The sequence below is a fragment of the Macrobrachium nipponense genome, chromosome 9 (genome assembly GCF_015104395.2).
Source record: "Macrobrachium nipponense isolate FS-2020 chromosome 9, ASM1510439v2, whole genome shotgun sequence".
NCBI classification, from domain to species: domain Eukaryota; kingdom Metazoa; phylum Arthropoda; class Malacostraca; order Decapoda; family Palaemonidae; genus Macrobrachium; species Macrobrachium nipponense.
In genome coordinates this window covers 77,207,785-77,232,699 of record NC_061110.1, presented here as the reverse complement: position 1 = coordinate 77,232,699, position 24,915 = coordinate 77,207,785, and the positions used below count along the sequence as shown (strand labels likewise).

Here is a 24,915-nt window from a genome sequence, read left to right as displayed (position 1 = left end):
TGCGTTTCCCACCTGAAGAACGTTTGAGAAGATTTGGACAGGAAGGTACTCCAGAATATCATGCTGGGCTTGCCAAGTATAGAGCATGGACTATAGCAAAACTTGTTAAGATTGCTGAGAGGTAATTAAAGTTATTATAGATTTATGGATAATTATTGCTATTACTTTCTTCATAATTTATTTTGATTGTAGAGGATAATGAAATGACAAAAATAAAGAATGAACTTTGGCAATCACGCAGCACCTTTGCTGTCAAAAAGTAAACAAAGCACACAACCATATATTGAGGAAAATGAATACTAAACATTTGCCAATGGGAAATACCAAAATAATTACACAATTTATTAATATTTCCTTGCCTAGATAAAGATTTATACTTGCGCTTCTTACCTCTATCGCCATTTGATCTTATGGATGGCTTATCGAATGAGTAAATATACAGCTATATAAAAGAAATTGGGTCTTTCAAGCACTATAAGAGTAAGGAATTTGTGTGTTGCCAAATGTCTCTATGTTTTGATTAGGAGTTTTGACTTGGTAGAGTCTTGTCAAGTGGAATTTAAAAAAAAAGTATATTTATTGATTTAAATTTGATATTGAAAACATATATACTTCACATATTTTCATTACTAACCATTATTTACTTAACTTCACGCATTTTCATTACTAACCATTAAGTATTTACTTAACGTCACACATTTTCATTACTAACCATTATTTTCATAAAAACAGAAGAGATATGGCAAAATTTTCGCTGTCGGGAAGTTGTAAACAATGTTTGGTACTGCACTCAGTGGCCACTCAACGAACTATTTCATTTATTATATCAAAAGCTAAAATATTTTCTTCATTACGTATTACTATATTGTTTCTGAAAAAAATTATAGTCTTTTGTGTTTTACATATGAAAAGCAGCTTCCTGTTTTTAATGATCAGATCAATCAAATGTTTAGTTAGTGCACTAATTGACACTTCTGGTATCACATCTAAACCTGTTCTCTTAATTGGAGTTCACCTGTGGATGTTCTAAAGCAAGACTTGTTTAGATTGCTTTGGTCTTAGCTTGCTCTTGGTGGTTTGGACCAGGTAAATGGTCTAATCTTTGACTCAGCAAGTTCCCCCATCCCAGCAGACTTGGCAAATGCCTATCTCTGCAGACAAGGTCAGCTTCCAGGGACAAGTAGTAGGGACAGTGGTCCTTCCATTCTCTCATTAGTAGAAAGGTTTTTCAGTTTGGGCGAATACTGGTAATTGACCTGTTCATGTCACTTCAAAACAAGGGAAACTCCTGGTGCTCTGCTCTCCTGTGCCAGACCCTTCTTTGGAGTGTCCAGGAATTTCGCTCACAAAAAATGATAAAAAAAGTGTCTTTGTTTATTACAAAATGATGTAAGTTGTTTTATAAGACAATTCTTCTCATTTCAGGTTTATAGAAAGCATAAAAGAAGCAATGAATTGTTTCCCATCATCACTTCTGTGGCTGGTTAGAGTTCTTTATGATGTGCTTCTAACTGCTAAGTGTGTAGATGTGAGGGAAGTTAGTGCTATTTGCATAGATTTAGTGTTCCCTCGCTTTATTTGCCCAGCCCTAGTGACCCCTGAACCTCATGGAATCTGTGATGCTCCCATTTCTCATATTTCAAGATTTAATCTCATGCAGGTGAGATTCCCTTTTATTAGAAATTTTAAGCAACTGATGCAATATTGAAATATGCACATAGGTCTTTTTAAGCACTATATTTTATTGAAATGGTACTATTATTGGATCAGTTTATTTGATATTTTGACTGGATACTGGATAAGACTGTAAGTCAGTAGAAAGAAACTAAATCTCTGTTCTTTACAGGTTGCTCAGATACTTCAAGTCTTAGCAATGAGTCGCTGGGAGACCCCAGACCCCAGATTATCAGATCTGTATGATCACTTTGACAAAGAGGTATGTGGCATGTTCAATTTACTCTATTTTCTTGTAGATTACAAGTTTTTTTTATTGATTTTGATTGTACGTTTTACTTCGAAAAGTCTACATTGTACCTGGGTTGAAGAAATACTGGGTTGTTTTGACATGTAAGCATGTAATGCTATCTAAATATATAGCTAATAGCTAATGCATGGCAAAAAAAATCTAGGACAGCGGGAAAAATATTTTCAATAATGGTTTTACTGTGATTTACTATAGAAAACAAAAATAGCATAGATTTATCAGAAAACATTTTTAGTGATTCCTTCCAACTCCAGTGGATAACTTTACAGGTGACACTGAATTTCTTAGTGGTTAAATTTACAAGCAAAATGAAACAATAAAAAAAAATTGTAGGTTAAATATGACAAATTTTTAATCAGTTTGTGTTTTTCAAACCCTTGGTCTTAACATTAAGATAATCTTCTTGTGCCATCTTGAAACTGGTTAAAAACAGTCAAAGATTGTAAAGCAAAGAATCTGTGGCATATGGCAACTTGTGCATATACAAGGTGGAAGTTGGTCACCAACCAGGCATAGAACCTCATGACACGCCAGTCTTTCTTTGACCACCTTGGAGAATAGTTGCTTTTGATCTCCCAAACTGGTTGCTTTGTTTGCCAGTACTGTCTTTTTGTTTCAGTGTGTTTGTGTGTACTTCTTGTTATCATGAAGCCCTCCAATTCTGCAAGGCCTCGTCAATGCTTGTCTGGCCATTCAGGGTTTTCCATGCTCCAGGTTTATGGCTGCTAACATTACAGATCCCCATACGACTTGCAGTAGGTGCTGATCTAATTTTTGTACCATTACTAATACTTGCCCAGAATGTCATTCCTGGCCCAAGTCACAGTGGAAGGCATTGTACAAAAAGAGGGAGCATCATAGAGTTTCCCCTTGTCCTTCTTGGGAGGGTTTTTTTACCTCCTCGTTTGGATGTTTCAGCATCCCCCTGTAACGGTCGTACCGCTGTATCTTTCCTTTTCTTCCATCGATTTGTTGTTGGAAGTATTGGGAGTTGCACAGAATGAGATTATGTTTAATGTACCCCCCTCACCCACGGGATCTAATGTCCTTCCCAAGAGGAAGGAGGCTATGCCTTCTGTCACCTTCTGTTTCTTTTTATTTAGATTCCAAATCAAACAAGATGGGGGCTGTTTGGGCGTCTCTAGGCCTACGGAGTTCCCCCTCTTTGGGGGGCCTTTTGCATTTCTTGGCTGCTCACACCCCCCTGTTGGCCCCATTGGCAGTCCCCTCACCTCCAGACCTACATTATTTTGGCTCTCATGTACTGCCTCCTAGCAGGATGTCTGTATAAACGTCGATGCTTGCTGGGTCACGCTTTATCACTCTGCCAGTGAGGCCTTTGAAAAGTGCTTACATTTGAGATGTCATGACATCACTCCCAGCATCCCCTCAGCCTATGACATTAGCTGCGGTGGCATCTCTTCCTTCCGTTGCTGTGACGTCATCTCCTTCGCCTATTATATCATCTCTTCCTCTCACTGAACCATCGGAGATGTTGTTTCAAGCTATGTTCTAGAGGCTGGACTCTGTTTTTCGAGAGAGGGGTTCTGCTCTCACTGGCAAGAAGAGTCGTAGAAGGAATAGTAATTCTTCCCCTCCCCCTTCTAGCAAGAGATGTCGTAGGTGGAAGAAGCTCTCTCCCCCATTTCCTGTTTCGTCGTATCCTCCTCCTCGGCCTCGAGTTAAATGGAGAATTACGGACAGTGGCGTCATCTTCTGCAAGTGAGAGGAGTGCTTAGCTGTCTTCTCAACACAGCTGTCTCCCCTTTTCACATACGTGTAGGTGCAGCTGAGAGGAGTGTTTTGCTGTCTTCTTTACATGGCCATGTTTCTCCCTTACACGTATGTGTACGTGCTGGTGGGAAGAGTAATTCGTTTGGCTTCTCTACATGTCTCCCAGTCACACATACGTGTTCGGGATGATGGAAGAATTGCAAGTTAAAAGAGGGGTTCGCCATTTTCTCTACATGCCCGTGTCTCTCCCTTCCACGTGATTTGGTGACCACGTAGGTGTCGCGAGTGATAAGAGTGCTTCGCCAGCTTCTCTTTACAGCTGTGTGTCTCCCTTACAGTGTTCCCCCTGTATTCGTGGGGGATGGGTACCAGACACCCCCGTGAATAGCGTGAATCCACGAATAGTAAGAACTCCCCTGTAAAAATACTTATATCTGCCTATCTTGAAAGTTCAAATACCAAATGCATACTGAAAGTATCATCCTACATCAAATATACCATTGAATTTGTCTTACTAATATAATTTCAAAGTCATCTGAAACATTTACCATTAGAAATATATAAACAGCCAATAACAAAGAGAGAGAGAGAGAGAGAGAGAGAGAGAGAGAAGAGAGAGAGAGAGAGAGAGAGAGAGAGCTTACAATATCAAAGATTGAAATGAACTTCTGTAGGCAACTTTTCTTCCCCTCCCATAAATACATATATCTTTTCCCGAGAAGAGAGAAATAGAAGGCTGCACAAGTATCTATTTGTCTGTCTGCCAATTCTTTGTCTGAGAGAGAGAGAGAGGCGAGAGAGAGAGAGAGAGAGAGAGAGAGAGATAAAAGAAGGAAGAAATAGAAACATCAAATATATACTTTATATAACATCCTACATCAAATTTACCTTAAATTATTATCATATTGCTGTATAAGTTTTAGAGATTATATTGATATTGTAATTTCAAACTAACCTTAAACATTAGTACCCTTAAAGGTATATAAGTACTTCTAACACTTGCAGCCAAGAGAGAGAGAGAGAGAGAGAGAGAGAGAGAGAGAGAGAGAGAGAGATTTGTCCTTACAATAAGTAAAAGAGTGAAATGGAAAGATTATTATACATATGTTTATTATTATTATTGGAAAATATTAATAATAAACTTATTACATACATGTATCATAAAAATGGTCTCATCTCAGTAAGAGAGAGAGAGAGAGAGAGAGAGAGAGAGAGAGAGAGAGAGAGAGAGAAAAATAGCTTAAAAACCATTGACCATTATATGGCACTTCTCCCCTCCCCTGTCACATTACTTGACATATTTGACAGCTTCCCAAGTTCTGAGCTTCTCTAGAGTTGAGAGAAGGTAGGGAAATGAATACAAAGAATTTTCATTACATTTATAATAATATTATTACTAGTATTATTATTATTATTATTATTATTATTATTATTATTATTATTATTATTATTATTATTTAACTGAAAATATCAATAAACATGTCACATCCTAGCACCATAAAATTCTTTCATCTCAGTAAAAGAGGGAGAGAAAGAGAGAGAGTGTGTGTGTTTGTGAGAGAGAGAGAGAGACCTTACCTTACCTTACATACCTTACATCTTGTTCGGGTTGCCCCAGGTCCCTCAGTGTGAGGCACCTCTAATGTCTACCAGAGAGTTGCTAGTACATCTTCCGGTATATTTTGCATCTTCCAATCTTGGATGGTCTGGGATGCAGTTTAGATATTTGTCGAGCTTATTCTTAAACACATCTACGCTCACTCCTGATATATTCCTCAGATGAGCTGGCAACGCATTGAATAGACGCTGCATTATCGATGCTGGTGCGTAGTGGATTAATGTCCTGTGTGCTTTCCTTATTTTTCCTGGTATAGTTTTGGGCACTATTAATCTACCTCTGCTTGCTCTTTCTGATATTTTTAGTTCCATGATATTTTCTGCTATTCCTTCTATCTGTTTCCATGCCTGAATTATCATGTAGCGTTCTCTTCTCCTTTCTAGACTATATAATTTTAAGGATTGTAGTCTTTCCCAGTAGTCAAGGTCTTTAACTTCTTCTATTCTAGCTGTAAAGGACCTTTGTACACTCTCTATTTGTGCAATATCCTTTTGATAGTGTGGGTACCATATCATATTGCAATATTCAAGTGGACTACGAACATATGTTTTATAAAGCATAATCATGTATTCAGCTTTTCTTGTTTTGAAGTGCCGTAACAACATTCCCATTTTTGCTTTACATTTTGCCAACAGAATTGCTATTTGATCATTGCATAACATGTTCCTATTCATCATCACACCAAGGTCTTTAACTGCTTCCTTATTTGTGATTGTCTCATTATTAGGTCCCCTATATGCATATAGCTTTCTTTCTCTGTCTCCATAATTTATTGATTCAAATTTATCAGTGTTAAATACCATCCTATTTACCTCTGCCCAATCATATACTTTGTTAAGGTCTCTTTGTAGAGCGTTCCTATCTTCATCACAAGTAATTTCTCTACTTATTCTTGTGTCATCTGCGAAACTACTCACTACCGAATCCTTAACATTACTGTCTATGTCTTCAATCATAATAACAAACAGTATTGCAGCTAACACCGTACCTTGCGGCACACCGGATATTACCTTGGCTTCATCCGATTTCTCGTCGTTTGCAATAACTATCTGTTTTCTGTTGTGTAAAAATTCTTTTAACCATCTTCCTACTTTATTCACGATATTGTGTTTTCTAATTTTCTTCGCTAATATATTATGGTCTACTTTGTCAAAAGCTTTTGCAAAGTCTAAATAAACCACATCTGTTTCATTTCCGCTTTTCATATTTTTGAATATGTTCTCACGGTGGACTAACAGTTGGGTTTGTGTACTTTTTCCGGGTACGAAACCATGTTGTCCTTTATTAAACAAATTATTTTTTATTAAATGTTTCATAATATTTTTCTTCATTACCCTTTCATACACTTTCATAATATGTGATGTTAGACTCACAGGCCTATAATTACTTGCTCAGTCCTTTGATCCACTTTTGAAAGTAGGGGTAATAATATATGCTAATTTGTGCTCATCATAAATCTTGCCTGTATCTACACTTTGTCTTAATAATATTGCAAGTGGCTTTGCGATAGAATGAACTACTTTCTTTAACAAAATAGCAGGCACTCCATCAGGTCCTGCAGCAGCTACATGTTTAATTTCATTAATAGCCTGCACAATATCAGCTTCATTAATATCTATGTCAGCTAAATATTCACTATTTTCATCCCTTACTTCTATATCATTATCTTCATATCTATTCTAGGGGTGAATTCTCTCTTATATCGTTCTGCCAATATGTTGCAAATTTCCTTTTTTTCATTCGTTAATCTCCCTTCAATTCTTAGAGGGCCTATTTCTATTCTTCTTTTATTCATCTTCTTCGCATATGAGTATAATAGTTTGGGATTTTGCTTGATATTTAATAGGGTTTTTCTTCCAAGTCCCGTTTTTCATTTTCTTTTGATTGTATAATCTTTTGTTCTGCATTTTCTATCTTACTTTTTAGTTCTATAACTTTCCATGCATTTTTTTCTTTTGCAAGACCTTTTTTCCACTTTCTGATTTTCTGGAACAAGATCCTTCTGTCTCTTGGTATGCATGACTGATGTTTACTTTTTCTTCTTTGGTATAATATTTTCCACTATTTTCTCTAATATTTTATATAATATCTCCGTATTTACCTTTATGTCATCACTTACGAAAATGTTATCCCAATCTTTGTTTAATTCTTCATTTATTTCTGACCATTTTATATTTTTACTGTAGAAGTTGTATTTTCCATATCCTTCCCACTTTTTCATTTCTTGCTTATCTCTGTTTTCACTTGCTTTGGAATGGACTGTTAATTCTATGACATTATGGTCTGAGAGAGAGAGAGAGAGAGAGAGAGAGAGAGAGAGAGAGAGAGAGAGAGAGAGAGAGAGAGAGAGAGAGAGAGATTTGTCCTTACAATAAGTGAAAGAGTGAAATGGAAAGATTATTATACATATGTTTATTATTATTATTGGAAAATATTAATAATAAACTTATTACATACATGTATCATAAAAATGGTCTCATCTCAGTAAGCGAGAGAGAGAGAGACGGAGAGAGAGAGAGAGAGAGAGAGAGAGAGAGAGAGAGAGAGAGAGAGAGAGAGAGGAAAAAAAAAATAGCTTAAAAACCATTGACCATTATATGGCACTGCTCCCCTCCCCTGTCACATTACTTGACATATTTGACAGCTTCCCAAGTTCTGAGCTTCTCTAGAGTTGAGAGAAGGTAGGGAAATGAATACAAAGAATTTTCATTACATTTATAATAATATTATTACTATTATTATTATTATTATTATTATTATTATTATTATTATTATTATTATTATTATTATTATTATTATTATTAACTGAAAATATCAATAAACATGTCACATCCTAGCACCATAAAATTCTTTCATCTCAGTAAAAGAGGGAGAGAGAGAGAGAGAGAGAGAGAGAGAGAGAGAGAGAGAGAGAGAGAGAGAGAGAGAGAGAGAGAGAGAGTTTCTCTCTCTGTTCTCTCAGAAATGTTAATTTAAGTACATACACTTCTAATGCTTCTAGTGAAACAGAGGGAGACCGTTACCACTATGACATACATATCTCGTGCGGCAAAAGAGAGAGAGAGAGAGAGAGAGAGAGAGAGAGAGAGAGAGAGAGAGAGAGAGAGAGAGAGAGAGAGAGAGAGAGTGAGTGAGTTATCCTTATTTAAGACAGTGAAATGGATAGATTATTGTATTTCTTTAAAATACTATCACATGAATTTTTTAATTACTGTTATATTATTATTATTATTATTATTATTATTATTGTTATTATTATTTTAAAGTATTGATAATTATATAGTACAGTGGTACCTCGAGATACGAAAGGTTCAACTTATGAAAAACTCGTGATATGTAAGCAAATACGAAAAACTTTACGGCTCTACATACGAAAATTGCTCAAGATACAAAAAGTTGTTGCTATAAAGTCCGAGATTCGCCCGGACCACCGATAACAATTTTGAAACTCGCGCGCCGCCAACTGATTAGACTCGCCACCATCCTCCTGCTCTCTCATTAATTCCTGATGCTAGTCACCGCCATGAGATCCTTCTCTCCTATTGGTCAGCATCCCTCCCATGATCCCATCATGCATCGTATGTAGCGGCATTCTTCTTCAGCCATTGCTTCTCACCAGCGTTATCATACGCACATGGAATTCGTTCATTCACATATACGATTTCGTTTGTTAATGTAAATTTGTGTTAGTGATTTCGGTGTACTACTTTATCATGTTGTGTGAGAACTTAATTAGTATACTACATAACTTAATTACGTACAGTATAGTCATGGGTCCCAAGAAAGTTGCTGAAGTTCACAGAAAGAAGAGAATGCTTTCTATGCAGACAAAAATGGAGATAATAAAAAAGTATGAAGCTGGCTTGCGGTTGAGTGTGATCGCTAAGGAGTACGGCCGAAATCCGTCGACGATAGGCAAAATCCTTAAGCAGAAGGAAGCCATCAAAGCAGCTACACCTTCCAAGGGCGTGACTATTTTGTCCAACAAGAGGAGCTATGTGCATGATGCATTGGAGAGGCTGCTTCTTCTATGGATTGAGGACAAAGAAATCGCTGGCGATACGATAATCGAGACGGCAGTCTGCCAGAAGGCCAGCGCTATTTTCGGCGATTTGATTGCCCAAGCCGAAGACAACGGAGGAGAGGTGACATCGACGGCAACCCCAGAGTTCAAGGCTTCTCATGGGTGGTTCGAAAAATTCCATAAACGGACTGGCATCCATTCAGTGGTGAAGAAATTGAAATTTTGTAAAATATGTAAAGTATAAAAAAGTAAAAAAAATGTAAAAATAAAAAAGAAAAAAAATTTAATTTTAAGTTTTTTGTAAAGTTAAGTGTTACAGTCGTAAAGTTAAGTGTACGTATCTGCCGTTTGTCCTCCTCTGTCGCTACTTTCGGAGATAGCCTCACTCGAAAGGTAAACTTCCACATTTTACTACAAACATACGTATGTACGTACAGTATTTCTTGTATACCATGTACATTAATACACTTTATTTACAGTACGTACTATGTAGTACATATTAGCAGTACGTATTAAGTTAGGTATTGTATGGTCCAAATTGTTGTAGTATTTCATTGTTTATAGGTCAGTTTAGCTTTATTATGAAATTTACTGGGGTGTTTTTGGAGGGCTTGGAATGGATTAGCCATTTTACATGTAAAATGCGGTTCAAGATACGAAAAACTCATGATACGAAGGGCGCCTCGGAACGAATTAATTTCGTATCTCGAGGTACCACTGTACTTGTACTATAAAAATTCTCTTGTCTTAGTAAGAGAGAGAGAGAGAGAGAGAGAGAGAGAGAGAGAGAGAGAGAGAGAGAGAGAGAGAGAGAGAAATTACATGAACACTTAGTGGCAACAACACAACAACTCCTCTTCCTCCTGTCACATTACTTAATATATTTGACAGCTTTGATACCTGGAATTAGAAGAGAAGACTGGGATTTCCTTCATTCTTACATAATTTTTCAAATTTATAAATTAAGATCTTACTAATTCAATATAGTTTGTGTTTTCTATAATGAATTGATATTATTGCTGATTACATTAATATTAATATTTGAAAATAATAAATCATTTATTTATCAAATAAAAAACATAATCCCTGTGTGTGTGTGTGTGTGAGAGAGAGAGAGAGAGAGAGGAGAGAGAGAGAGAGAGAGAGAGAGAGAGAGAAATTATTATTTTTATTATGTGATATCATTTAATCTTATTAAACATACTAATACAGTATTAATCAATATTAATATTTGAAAATTAGTAGATCATTTTTGTATCATAAAAATGTATTTAGTCATGAAAATAACATGAAAATACACTAATTAGTGATTATTTTTGTCGGAAATCCCTGCAAATAGGCTAATTTCCCCCAAATAATGGGTAGATATGGTCCAGAGAGATCCGCAAATCTGTGAGACCATGAATCCAGAGAACGCGAATACTTGGGGGCCCACTGTACACATACATGACAAATCCTTTGTAGTGATTGGGGTACTCCTTCTTCTACATAGCTCCCACTTAATTAGTGGTGCTTCAAGGCTCCAAAGCTGCACCACTACAGCTTAAGATGAGCACCAACCAAAGGCATTAATTACCTGCTGTAGGTCTCTTACCAGGTAAGGTTACAACAAGCATTTTAGCCAGTGCTAGCTGACTTCTAGAGTTTAGAAATTCCTTATGTATTTTTCCTTAATTTATGAAGTAACTGTGGCCATGAATTGCACCCTCTGTCAATTTGGGATTCATCTATGTAATTACTTGGTAAGTTACTTATATATAAAAATAACATTTGTTCCCACACGATATATATATAAATAACATTTGTTCCCACACGATATACAAACCTCGAACCTTTGCATAAGGAATTACTTTCAGCGTAGGTGGAATTCAGCCGTTAAATTCTTGAACAAGGTAGTTAGACAGTAACAACTGTCTGGTAGGTGGGTAGGCCCACCTGCCCGGATGTAAACACTCCACTTTGCTTTTGGCTGTCTTCCGATGAAGATGTATTTTTGTGAGCTCTTGCTGACTAGCCGTTAATTACAATTTTCCCGGTGGGATCTTTTAATTTGTAATTTTCATTGAATATGGATACAGTGGACCCCCTGTATTTGCGGACTCACACACTCACAGATTTCTCTCTGGAACATTTCCCCACATTATTTGCAGAAAATTTGCCTATTTGTGGTATTTTTCTATGAGAAATATCCACAAATTTCTGTTTTTTTTATCAATGTCATCTTAAAATGTACTTTTTGTGATAAAACTATTAAAAAACAGTTATAAATTTTTTAGTGTGTTTTTCTTGAGTGTGGTTTTAAGCATTTTTATAGGTGTTCCTACTATTCGTGGGTTCTAACGATTCACGGGGGTGTCTGGTACGCATCCCCTGCGAATACGGGGGGACCACTGTATACTGTGTTTGATATTAATAATTATATGACTTTAATCATTGATATGCACACTCACTTTTTGTGATAGCCTTGCTAGCTGCCTTTTTGCTTTGCGTTAAAGGTCAGCGGCAAGGGTGTGCCAACAACCTTATTACATATTTTCACCCTTTAACATTAGGACGAGACTTGTACATGTTTATCCGAAAATTATGCTTATGCTTGAAATTACCGAGGGGAACTTCGGAAGTTTGTCCTTTGTTTCTTCTGGTATTTCCTGTTCTCCTTCGTCCTCTTGCTAGCTGTCAGACGAAGACAGAAGAGGGGCCGTGTGGTGTTAGTGTTTGAGGGACCTCCTCTCATTTCAGAGGGCTGTGCCCTTGGATGCAAGAGGAGTATCCTTATTTTTTTAAAATTATATTTTCTTTGTTTTACAGGCTAATATTAGTGATAGTTGATTACAGCAGTAGATGGTTGGATATCTCTTTATGTTGACTATCCTAGCCTGTGGCTTGTAGCATGCTGTGATATTGGTCCTCGAGTCTGTATACTGTTCCCCTGCTGGAAATCATGTTCATTTGCTGCTGCTATCCTGGAATTTGGTCACTGGACAAAACCTTTGTTGCTGCCCTGTGATTATTAACTATATTCCTGCTGGTAAATGTACCTCATCCTGTAGAAGTAGTCTTGCAGAATTTGGAGAAGTCAAAGAGGAAGAGAGCTCATCAAGTGTCGTCATCTTCCTCTTCGGAATCATCATATTTTTAATCAGCCTCCACCCCTTCGATTTCTAAGGCTCCCTGCTGAAGAAGGAGAAAGTAGTGTCTCCCCCCCAAGAAGTCTTGTCACAGAACTTCTAATGGTCTGCCTCCTCGAACTGAGGAGGCAGTTGGGTCTTTCACTTGCTTGCCCGTTCCTTTGGGAACAGGAACCGTCATGCTGTCCCCAGGGCCTAGAGTGTTGGAGCCGTAGAAGCGTAAACTTCAGTTCGCACTCCTGCTGCTAGTCCTAGAGGTTCTGACCCTATGACTAGTTCCATGTTGGGCGCTCATTCACGAGTTTCCCCTTAGTTCACGTAAATCTATGGATTCAGGTGCATCCAGAGTCGGTGAGGCTGAGTCTGCTCAACGTCACGACTTAGACACGGAGTGGAAGAAAGGAGCAAATCGCTTAGGTGACTCACGCCTTTGCCAGTGATCGCTTTCGTGGTGATAGCTTGGTTCCTAGGTTGACGTGCAGGACCATGCATACAATGAGACTGGTAGGGGGTCCCACGTTCAGTCCTCTTGAGTAGTTTCGGCCTCAACAAGGACTTGGACGCATTGGAGGACGGTACCAGCCCTCTCCAATCAGGTGCACACTCAACCCCACCTAGACGATGGTCACATTCGCGTGACCTACAGGTCTTTGTGGCGGGGAACATTTTGCCTGCCGTGCGAGAGTTTCGTAACCCTCCTTTGGAGAGCGTTTCTCCAGATGATAACGTGTCGCGACCATCACCGCAGGTTGATGGCTGCCTGTGATTCACTTCTCTTGCTAGTTCTGCTAGCAAGGCGAACGAGAGCGCCCAGTCTTCCTCACCTATTCCCTCTACTTCCTATGGCTATGCCAAGAGCGGTGAGGTGAATATGAGGGATCCTGCAGAATACTCTCCATAGGATTCAGCGGCCAGGGACTATATTCCTGGAGGGACCTTAGGGTCTTACTGGACATACATCCATGTCATTGAGGAAGGATCTTATGTCAAATCTGGAGACTGCTTCCCTGGCTTTTTCTGTCCTTTGGACGGATTTCATATTCTATTGAATTGTACGCATTCCAACCCCGAAGATCATTTGAGGAAAGTCGGGGTCTCACAGAGCACTTAAGTTCTGTGGAATTTTTAGCACTGTTTTGGTCTTCTACAATCTGCAAACACTCAGGCGAGCTGAGAATTTCTGATAATTGTTACTATATTACCTGGAAATCTCGTTGAATACTCGAATTCCTCAGAATTTCGGGCATTTTCTACAATTTCCAAACATTCGGGTGAGACAGACATGCTTGATAACTGTTATTACGAAAATCAGGAGTCTCGCTAAGCCGGTAAATTCCTTGGAATTTTTGGCATTCGCAGTGATTTGGTTTTATGTGATTTCCAAACACATGGGCAACAGGCATTCTTGATAAGTATTACAATAATGGGGAGCCTTGCCGAGCGCCTGAATCCCTTGGTTTCGCTGGCATTTGCCGAGTGCTCGGCTTCATCATATTGCCAAGTATCAGGGAGAGACAAGGCTCTCCCGATTATTGTCTTACAAGAATCGGGTTTTCTCACCAAGCGTGGGAATTCTTACAAATTTTAACAACACTCGCTGAGCGCTCGCTATTATGAGTGCTTGGATAGTGAGACAAGCCATTACCAGTACAGATGAGTTTGCTCCTCATTCTGGTTTGGATTTATGCAGAGCTTGGAACTGCATGCAACACCTTCTGTATTGGACCTTAGGGTCTGAACACGTAGGACAGCAGACAGAATCCCTCTTTATTCTTCTTCTCAGAGTTTCGGCCTTGAAGGAGAACAGTTAATTGGGAGTAAGTGATAGTTCTTTGTTGATGATTACCACTCATACTTATGTAGTGGTGATCTGCTCAGCTTACTCGACTCGGCTTGATGAGACAGCTCTGCCGAACCGAATGCTTCGCTCTAACAAACGAACTCTCTGCTCTTGTCAGTGTGGTACCTTGCCATGACATAGCAACCTCCCTTCCCGTGTTGCAGTGAGTTTTCACAGGGTCATCGTCTTTTGTCTTCATCATCTGACGCCTCCTAACCTCCCTCTTCAAAGGGTTCCACATCCTAAGAAGAGGAAGGTATTCTCCACCTCTGAAGAAGTCTCACCTTGAGACTTCTAAGGGTCTGCATCCTTTCCCTGGGGAGGAAGTAATTGGCTGTCTCTTCAGCTCACCTGCTCCTTCCGGAGTGGGAACGTGGACGCTATCTATAAAAAATAGTGTCTTGTTAGCCCCAGGAATTCGAATCCAGGTTCGTTCTCTTGTCTCTGGTTTCAGGGGTGCTGCTCATGGAATCAGGGCTGCGTCGGGTATACTCGTGTACGGATATTTCCGATTGTACATTGTACATCTACAGACAGTGATTGGTTGTCTTCTCTCCATCATGATAGTGGCGCAGGGTGAGAGAAGGAACCGAGCCACGTTGGTGGCTGGGACCCACCTGTGAAAGCCAGGAATGGCTATTCCTCAGGGGCCAAGATCAATGTCGCTGTTCCTCGAGACAAAGCATCTGAAGGAGATAGGAGGTGGTCCTGTGTGTTGGCCTCTTCATGAGGTTTGATCACGGAGATGATAGATGCGTAGCAAGACGGGGCAAGTTCTTGCCAGCTTTTACTGCATTTTACTCCTGTCAACTTTAGCTCATGAATGAAACGGTTGTAAGAAATGAATGCTTCGTTAACAGAGTGAGAACATTGCAAGTTCAGAGTAGAACGGGCAAGAACAGTCAACCCTCCTCTCTTTTTTCCTCTACTTCTTGGTTATACTGGAATGAACAAGGAAATAAGAGGAATTCTTTGGAGACCACTCCTCAGAGTTTGAACCCGAGAGACTATGTTTTAGGTTCAATCTTATGATCTTACCAAACAAACGTCAGTCTGTTCAGAATGGATAGCACCGAGAGGTTTGAACGCCTCTCCAGTGCTACTGTTTTGGGATCAACCAGTTCGGCTTGAACTAGTCATCTTTGGTATCCTGTTATCACCGTAGAAGTCTCCCTTCAGGACAGCTTTACCTTCGCTCTCTTCATTAGAGAATGAAGGAGGTCTGCTTCCAGTCCTTATTCTTGTCCCTGAAATGAAGAAGAATTAGACTGGAGTGCAATTTACGGGAACCTACAAATATGCTAGTACAGGCAGTCCCCGGGTTACGGCGGGGGTTCCATTCTTGAGACGCGTCGTAAGCCGAAAATCGTCGTAAGCCGGAACATCGTTAAAAATCCTATGAAAACCTTACTTTTAATGCTGTGGGTGCAATGAAAACTCTGTAAAATGCATTCTTATGGCATTTTTCATCAAAAAAACCTTCAAATATTGATTATATTGCATTTTTGGTGTCTCATTTCATCTGCCAGATGAGCGTTGTAGGCGTCGTAACCCTGGAACATGCTTCGTAACCCTGGAAATAATGTCTGATGAATATAATTGAAAAGTGTCGTAACCTCGGAACGTTGTAAACCGAGACTGTCGTAACCCGGGGACTGCCTGTATGTCTCTCTCACGACATGCTTCTGTTATCAGTTGCATTGTCCGAGTAGTAGGTGCATATCTGTAAGTTAATTCTTCTGGTATGTGACTGAGATGAATAGTACCTTCTCTTGATGAACCTGGAACTCAGAACAGCCTTTCGGACCTCCCAAGAGTTACCGATTTTGATTTTGAGGTAACTAGTGATATTGTTTCCCAACAAACAACACCACAGGATTTGCATTATCATTGAACAAGAGAGTTTTCTTCCCTCCCATTCTGGTTAAAATGCAGACGCTCAAGTGTATCTTTTTTGCCGTAGATGGACATAATCCATCATGGAATGAACTACCAGGCAACTCAGTATAATGAGTAGAGCGAGTGGTTTACGCCTCTGCCTGTTTACTGCTCGCCCTCCAAGATTCTTTTCGGTTTGATATGGTTTCTCCTCTGTTGAGGATTAATTACCAATTCGAATCTATTTGCCCGGCAATCACAGACTTAGGTCTCTGGTTGACTCGGAATTCTCACATAATGCCCTTCTCTCCTGCACCACATTTGCTGTTGCAAGAATTTTCAGACAGAGATATATCTCATTAGATTCGTTATCATCTTTCTATATACCCCACAGTATAACGGAAGTCTGTATCCTAGATTTCTGTTCCATCACACCTGCCCCATCGGCCGCTGCGATGACGCAGAATGATTTTCTTCAGACAATTTGAGTTTTGTCTTCTAATATACTTTTCCTAATTCGTTGGGTGTTCAATTATTTTTTGTTCACCCCAAATTGTAAATGAATAACGGAAGACTTTGTCTGTTCCCCACCTGACTAGCTCTGCTTCCAAAGTAAATAGAAACTTCCTCCCTGATCCAACCCACAAGAAGCAGTTCTTCAGGCAGTACAATCCCTATTTTCATTACTGAAAGACTCCGCCTTCATTGCAAGCTTTGACTTTCTCACTGAGCAGCAATGAAATAGCAGAATAACTTTTTCAGTCCTCTCTAAAACAACAGGGATTAAAGCCATCTTCACTGGTTGGTGTGATCGACAGGACTTTTTCTATCATCAGAATCTTGAGAGTTTACTTCTCTCAATTCAACTGTTACTGTGAAGACATAGGTCCACATTCATCTTAGTCATTCACTAGTAATTTAGTATTATTTTTCCTTGGTTGAGATTAGACTACTGATGAGAAACTGCTGTCTTTCCATCACAGGGACCTTGGTCTCTAGAAGGCACTTGACTCTCGTCTGATGTGCGCATGCCTCGCGAGAATCATCATCTCGTCTCTCAACATTGTTGGCGAACAAGATAGACGATTTGTATGGTTGTTCTCGACATAACCCTTCAAAAGGCAGGTGTCACGTTGTGACTGCATCTTGGATGTGCAGCAGCGCAATCAGTCAGCATCTGTCGATGAGTCTGAGTCTGTGATCTCCTGTGCTGTGGACTTTGTATTGGTTGATCCAAATCAGTCATTACTTTGTCCTATTGGTGTGTTGCTGTACCTATGAAGGATCGACACACCCTTCATTGAGTGTCAATACCTTTATCCACTGCAAACTGAATCTTACGTGATCGTGAGAGACTTCTCTGCAGTTGGATATGTCCAGTGGCTGGGTACATTTCATCACTCTGAAGAATATGTCAGACTGGAAGATAGATGAGGTCTCGTTGTGACCGTATTTATATATTTCTTCCTTCGGGTCTGCCCACAGGTCCTCGAAACCTCTTTTCTTTGGACTTGGACCAGTGGTGGATGCTCACAGGTTGTGTTTGCTTACCCGGCTCCTTCAAGAGGACAAGTTGCATCTTGCCTATGGTGTGAGGTTCTAGAGATAAGAGGGATGCGAGAGTGACTGGCCTCTCCAACTTCCCCTCTTTGTCCTTCTAATCCCCTTCCTTCAGGTTGAGGATAGGACTTGAACTTACACTGGCTGGTCAGGCAATTGATGGGGTAAATTTACACATCGAGCATCCTTTCTATTTTTCTTATCAGAATCAGAGTAGTCCCACTCCTTCCTCTAGCAAGGGGAGGAAGGAGACTGGCAATAATGCAAACCCTTCCCAGAACTTTGCATGAATGCCCCAGACTATATAATCTTCTCAGCCCTTTTTTGGATGAGTTGCGATTGCTCACTCATTTTGAAAATGCCCATAAGTTCGACTTGATCTTGCAGCTCCTCTACTCCGATCAAGTTGTCAGAGGCAGGGCACTCCTAGCTCTTACGACCAGAAGGAATAGCCAAGGTGTACAGAACTCCAGTCAGTTCTAGAGGCTCACTCACATTCCTCCCACCATTCAGTGAGTCTTCCTTATGTAAAGGACCAAGGGTTTGTATATCATGTAGGAACAAATCACAGTTTTTTAAAGTAAATTGTGTTTTTCTTAACTATACAAACCTGAGGTCCTTTACATTAATGCCCACCTCATCCCACCCCTCAATCTGAAACCTGGGCTGAATGGCAAAGTGGAGTGTTTACATCCGGGCAGGTGGGCCTACCTGCCTACCAGACGGTAGTTACTGCCTAACCACTCGTTCAAGAATTTAACAGCCATATTCTAGCTACGCTGAAAGTACGTAATTCTTTATGTAAAGGACCTCAGTTTTGTATAGTTAGGAGAAATGCAATTTACTTTCAAAAATTGATTTTTGTAATAAAATAAAACTATATGTATGTATACTTACCAAGTAATTATGTAATCAGAGCCCCCCTCCTCCCCTCTCATGGTCGTAGGGCTATAATGTATTGAGCTTATCAGCAGTGTTGTAACTATCCATACCTGTAAGTGGGCTGGACTTATTAACTACACTATGATTCCCTGTTGGATGACAGATTTTGAGTGCATCCTAATAAAGAATTGTTTTAAATGGCATGATATTCATCTTAGATTTTACATATGACCAGTGATTAAGGCAATGGATTTATTTTTCTGGGTACATACATTCCTTTTGCCAAGTTTTTATTTTTATTATATTTTGTAATTTTGTACATGAACTTCCCTGTCAGATATATACTTAGCTATAGTCTCCGACGTTCCCGACAGAATTTCAAATCTCACGGCACACGCGACAAGTAGGTCAGGTGGTCTACCTTACCCGCCGCTGGGTGGCGGGTGTACGAACCAATCCCCCTTGCTTGTCAGATTTTTCTCTGTCGCGGGAACGATAACAACTGTTGTCGGTTCCTCTCGATAGTTTTTCGATTCTCGCTTGCCTGGAGTTAATTTGGACTTCATTTGGTGACGTATTCGCTCTGTTTGGCTTGGCATACGCTAATTGTGGATTGTTTTGATTTTGATTTTGATTTTCTTTAACAATGTCTGACCTAGATTCAGTAGCTAAAACTTCTGTTTTGTTTAGGGTTTGTGTGATTGAAGGATGTAAGGTGAGGTTGCCGAAAGCTTCGGTTGACCCTCACTCGGTTTGCATGAAATGCAGGGGGAATGAATTTTCTTTTGCTAACCCTTGTAGTGAATGTAAGGTGTTGAATGAAGAAGAATATAAGGCTCTCTCTTCTTATGTTAGGAAGTTGGAATGTGATAGAGTGCGTAAGGCTTCCTCTAGAAGTTCTAGTAGGTCTAGAATGAGTGAGTTGGATGTGGATCCTAATACTAATGTAGAAGTAGAACCTTCTCTCCAAGTTGCAGCCCCTGCTCCCCGCACCGAAGCCGAAGATTCATCTTCAGAGGCGGCGGCTTTAAGAGCCAAGATTCTATCTATGGATCAGAAGATTCGTCAGTTGGAAGGTAAGGAGAGTGTTAGTGATCAGTGCAGTGTCCCCAGTGTTGTGGAGGGTGCGTCTGACCGGCTCCTTAGTGCCTCTAGGCCTAGACCTCTTCCAGACTCCCAGTTCCAGTGGAGTAGGAAAGTCGAAAGCCGCAAGAGGGCTAGGGAGAACCCCCACCGGTCAGGCGTCCCCTCGGCAGATCCTGAAGTACGCTCCCAGGCTGCCTTGGATCGCTACAAGAAGGAGCTCCTACGCCAATACTTCTCCTCTTCGTCGTCTCCCTCTCCGAAGAGAGGTTGGAACTCCCCAGATGCGTCGCACCCATTAAAGAGGGCTTGGAAGGCTCCCTGCAGTCCTTTGGCTTCTAGTCCGGAGGTTTTCCCGGAAGAATCGTCGTTGGAGGCGAAGAAACCCAAGAGATCCTGCAATCGTTCTTCTTCTCGCCCCCCTCGTTCTGCGCCTGGTTCCGAGGAAGAACAGCAAGATACTCCTACTAGAGTACTGGCGGGACTTCAAGCTCAGATCACGGCGCTGGCAGACTCTCTAGCCTTTGGATTGCGTAGGAAGAAAGACGTTTCTCTTCCGATCAAGAGATCTAGGCGCCGCTCTTCAGAGGATCGTTCTTCTCTGTTTAGGCGGTCTCCTTCATATGGGGAGTTTTCGTTCTCCGGTGGATTTGAGCTCTTCTTCTAGAGGGCGCTCTCCAACCTCTCACTCAGCTCGTAATAGGACCCCTTCGTCACCTAAGGATCTTCAGCGCTCTCCTCGGCAAGACGTACTAGACGGTTCTGATGAGGAACCGAACACTTCTGCTGCTGTGCCTTCTTACAAGAAGCTTACAGAGCTGCTCTTGCAAGTATTTGGGGATTCCCTTACTCCTTCGGCTCCTCCTTCTCCTCACTCACTTTTTTCAACGGTGAAGACAGCGAAGAGTTCTTCTTGTGTGAGGATGAAGCCGACCCTTTCGATGAAGAAGGCACTGAGGAGTTTTGGTTCATGGATGGCTTCCAAAGAAGAAGCGGGGAAAACGATGTTCGCTTTCCCTCCTTCGAAGTTATCAGGACGCGCTGGTTTCTGGTACGAAACAGGAGAGTCCTTGGGATTGGGTCTACCGTCTTCGGCTGATTCTGATTTTTTGGCGCTGGTAGATTCCACGAGGAGAGCTGCCCTTAACTCTGCAAAGACGACTTGGGCAATGAATGAAGTAGACCACATGCTGAAAGGCATGTTCAGAGTGCTGGAGGTCTTTAACTTCCTTGATTGGTCGTTGGGAGTCCTGGCCAAGAAGATTGAAGTGCCAGAGTCTTTTTCTCCGGAGGATCTCATGTGTGTTTTGTCTTGTATGGACAAGTCTGTAAGAGACGGAGCGAGTGAAATCGCCTCCCTGTATGGGGCCGGGATCGTGAAGAAGAGGTCCGTATATTGTTCCTTCTTAACGAAGTCTGTCTCCCACCCCCAGAGGTCTTCTTTGCTGTTTGCTCCTCTGTCCGCTTAGTTGTTCCCTAAACATCTAGTTCAGGACATTTCTAGATTGCTTTCGGCTAAAGCCACCCAGGACCTTTTGGCCCAGTCGGCAAGAAAACCTCGCCCTTCCTTCCCAACCAAGGCTAAGAAGGAGAAGTCAAGTGCTCGAGAACCCTTTCGAGGGGCTTCTTCCTCCAGAACCTCTGCGTTTAGAGGTCGTAGACCTTCAAGAAGAGGTAAGACTTTCGCCAAGTCAGTCAAAGCCCCCAAATAACTTGCAAGTCCTTCAAACAATGGTGGGCGCCAGACTCTTAGGATTTGCGGAAGTCTGGGCCAAGAAAGGTGCGGATCCTTGGACCCTTTCAATTTTGAGGAGAGGTTACCTCATCCCTTTCGTCACAAGACCTCCCTTGACGACCACCCCAATGGAGTTGACGGCCAGGTACAGAGACCCCATCATGAATCAAGCTCTCCATCTAGCAGTAGAACAGATGCTGGAGAAGGAGGCTATCGAACTAGTGACAGACCATCGTTCATCAGGCTTCTACAACCGCCTTTTCCTAGTTCCGAAGTCCTCAGGGGGATGGAGACCGGTGTTGGATGTAAGCGCCGTGAACTTCTTTGTAGAAAAGAAGAAGTTCACGATGGAAACACCTTCATCAGTGCTGGCAGCACTTCGTCCAGGGGACTGGATGGTTTCCTTGGATTTGCAGGACGCTTACTTCCACGTACCGATCCATCCTTCCTCGAGGATGTTTCTCAGATTCATGATGGAGGGGAAAATTTTTCAGTTCAGGGCTCTGTGTTTCGGCCTCTCGACGGCCCCTCAAGTGTTCACGGGGATCTTGAGAAACGTAGCTCAATGGCTTCATTTGAAAGGGGTGAGGATATCCATGTACCTCGACGATTGGCTGATAAGGGCCAATTCAGAAGATCGTTGTTTGAAGGACTTGCAAGTAACACTAGAATTGACGAAGGCGTTGGGACTTCTCGTCAATTTCAAGAAGTCGTCGCTAATTCCCGAACAAGAGTGTGTGTATCTCTGGATACAGATGAACTCTCTGAGTTTTCGGGCTTTTCCCTTCCAGGAAAGGATAGCCTGAGGATTCGAGAGAGTAACAACCTTCTTAGGGAAAGAAGTATGCACAGCGAGGGAGTGGATGAGTCTGCTGGGGACGCTCTCCTTGCTGGAGCCATTCGTTTCCCTAGGAAGGTTGCACCTGAGACCGCTCCAATTCTTTTTTCATCGGAATTGGAGTCGTCGTTCTCAGGATTTGACGTTCTCCCTGTCGTTATCCCAGGAAGTCAAGAAACATCTCATATGGTGGACAGATCCCAACCTCTTTGCGAAGGGACTGTCTCTTTAATCCCAGACCCCCAACCTAGTGTTGTACTCCAACGCGTCGGACACGGGGTGGGGGGCGACTCTGGGAACCAACGAGGTGTCAGGTACCTGGGTGGGGTACCAGGTAGCCTGGCACATCAACAGAAAGGAGTTGATGGCTGTGTGGTTGGCTCTGAAAGCTTTCGAGCCCAAAGTCAGAAGATCGGTAGTGCAGGTCAACGCGGACAACACTACAGCTCTGGCATATATCAGAAAACAGGGGGGAACGCATTCCTTCTCCCTGTACGAGACAGCAAGAGACCTTCTTCTGTGGACAGAAGAAAGGGGAATCAAGCTTCTCACCAGGTTCGTGGAGGGAGAAAGGAATGTAAGAGCAGATCTCCGCAGCAGGAAAGATCAGGTCCTTCCCACAGAGTGGACCCTTCATTTGGATTTATGCCAGAGCCTGTGGAAGTTGTGGGGCAGGCCACACATAGACCTCTTTGCCACGTCGAAAAACAAGAGACTGGATCCTTACTGCTCTCCGATATCGGATCCAGAGGCATTAGCAATAGATGCTCTTCTATTAGACTGGAGCGGACTCGACGTCTACGCGTTTCCCCCCTTCAAGATCCTGGGGCTAACTATCAAGAAATTCTTAGAGTCCGATTCAACGAGAATGATCTTAATCGCTCCCTTTTGGCCGGCCCAAGAATGGTTCACAGAGGTACTGGAATGGTTAGTGGACCTTCCAAGATTGCTCCCGCTAAGGAGCGATCTACTCAGACAGCCCCACTTCGACAGGTACCACAAAAATCTCCTCGCTCTCAGTCTGACTGGCTTCAGACTGTCCAAAGTCTGGTCAGAGCGAAAGGCTTTTCAGCAACAGCTGCTAAAGCAATCGCAAGAGCGAGGAGACCTTCCACCTTGCGTGTATACCAGTCAAAGTGGGATGTCTTCAGACGATGGTGCAAGAGGAAGAACATTTCCTCTTCCAGTACCTCTGTGACCCAAATTGCGGATTTCCTCATTTTTCTCAAAGAAGAGTGTCATCTTGTGTCAACTATTAAGGGATACCGCAGTATGTTGGCGGCAGTATTTCGGCATAAAGGCTTAAATATCTCCGATGATAAGGACCTGCATGATCTTATTAGATCATTTGAAACCTTTAAACGTTCTCATGTTGTACCGAACTGGAATCTAGACGTAGTTCTACAATTCCTTGGATCGTCTAGATTCAAACCTCCTGGCTCAGCCTCTTTCAAGGACCTGACGAAGAAGGCTCTCTTCCTTATGGCCCTAGCTACAGCTAAGAGGGTGAGTGAGCTCCAAGCTATTGAGGGCAATGTCGGGTTTAAGGAAGATTCTATGGTGTGTTCGTTTCTTCCAGGGTTTCTTGCAAAAAATGAAAACCCATCATGTCCTTGGCCCAGGAGCTTTGAAGTTCGTGGTTTATCTTTTCTGGTAGGGGAAGAGCCTGAAAGAACTCTTTGCCCTATGAGAATTATGAAGTATTACCTTAAGAGGAAGGAGCAACTTAAGGCTAATCAAGATGTGCTTTGGTGCTCCGTAAAGGACCCCACTCGGCCCATGTCGAAGAATGCTCTTTCCTTCTTCCTGAGAAGTCTTATTACAGAGGCACATGTTGCCTGCAAGGAAGAGCATTTTAAACTACTGAAAGTGAAAGCTCACGAGGTGAGAGCCATTGCAACTTCACTTGCATTCAAGAAAAATATGTTTGTGCGGAACTTGATGGAGGCGACTTTTTGGAGATGCCAGTCGGTTTTCGCAAACCACTACCTACGTGATGTAAAAATCACGTATGATAAATGCTTCGCCTTGGGTCCTTTCGTATCGGCGGATTCGGTGCTGGGGCAGGGAGCTGAAACTTATCCTGTTTAAATTTGTGATATGTTACCCTATATTTTGTATTTGTGTTTTTGGTTGTCTGAAAGAGGTTGCAGGAGGCACCTCTTTTTGTCGTAGTTAACCCTTTGTATTTTGGTTAGGTGGTCTGGTGGGTTTTGGCTCCTTGCAGAGGTAGTGGTAAGGATCTGTTATGTAAGCGGACAAGGTCCCTTTAACAGGATCCGACTTGGATTCTACCACAGAAGGGGATCACATATCCCAGTGGTAGATCCGAGAGTCTTTCAGCAACAGGTCATTTCCCAACTGTAGCTCTCCAGGCAATGCAGACTCAGAGACAGTATCTATGAAGTCTTCATCCTGAAAAGGTAAGAACCAAGGTTTTTATATCCTACAACATTAGTTGTTTCCCTTCTTACCTGTATTATTTAGCTGTCTCTTACCCTCCACCAAGGGTGCCAATCAGCTAAGTATATATCTAACAGGGAAGTTCATGTACAAAAATGATATTGTTAAACTACAATAAAGTTTTGTACATACTTACCTGGCAGATATA

General features: G+C 41.5%; 1 protein-coding gene across 1 annotated transcript in view; it reads left to right on the top strand.

Moving 5' to 3' along the window:
* Positions 1-24,915, top strand: part of LOC135218667 (GTPase-activating protein and VPS9 domain-containing protein 1-like) — a 387,415-nt gene that overhangs the window by 150,613 nt on the left and 211,887 nt on the right. Inside the window, exons 6-8 of the mRNA XM_064255113.1 lie at positions 1-121; positions 1,426-1,660; positions 1,847-1,936. The exon at positions 1-121 is cut by the window's left edge and continues 91 nt beyond it. Of these exons, the coding sequence (XP_064111183.1) occupies positions 1-121; positions 1,426-1,660; positions 1,847-1,936 (446 nt within the window). The remainder of the gene's footprint in view (positions 122-1,425; positions 1,661-1,846; positions 1,937-24,915) is intronic.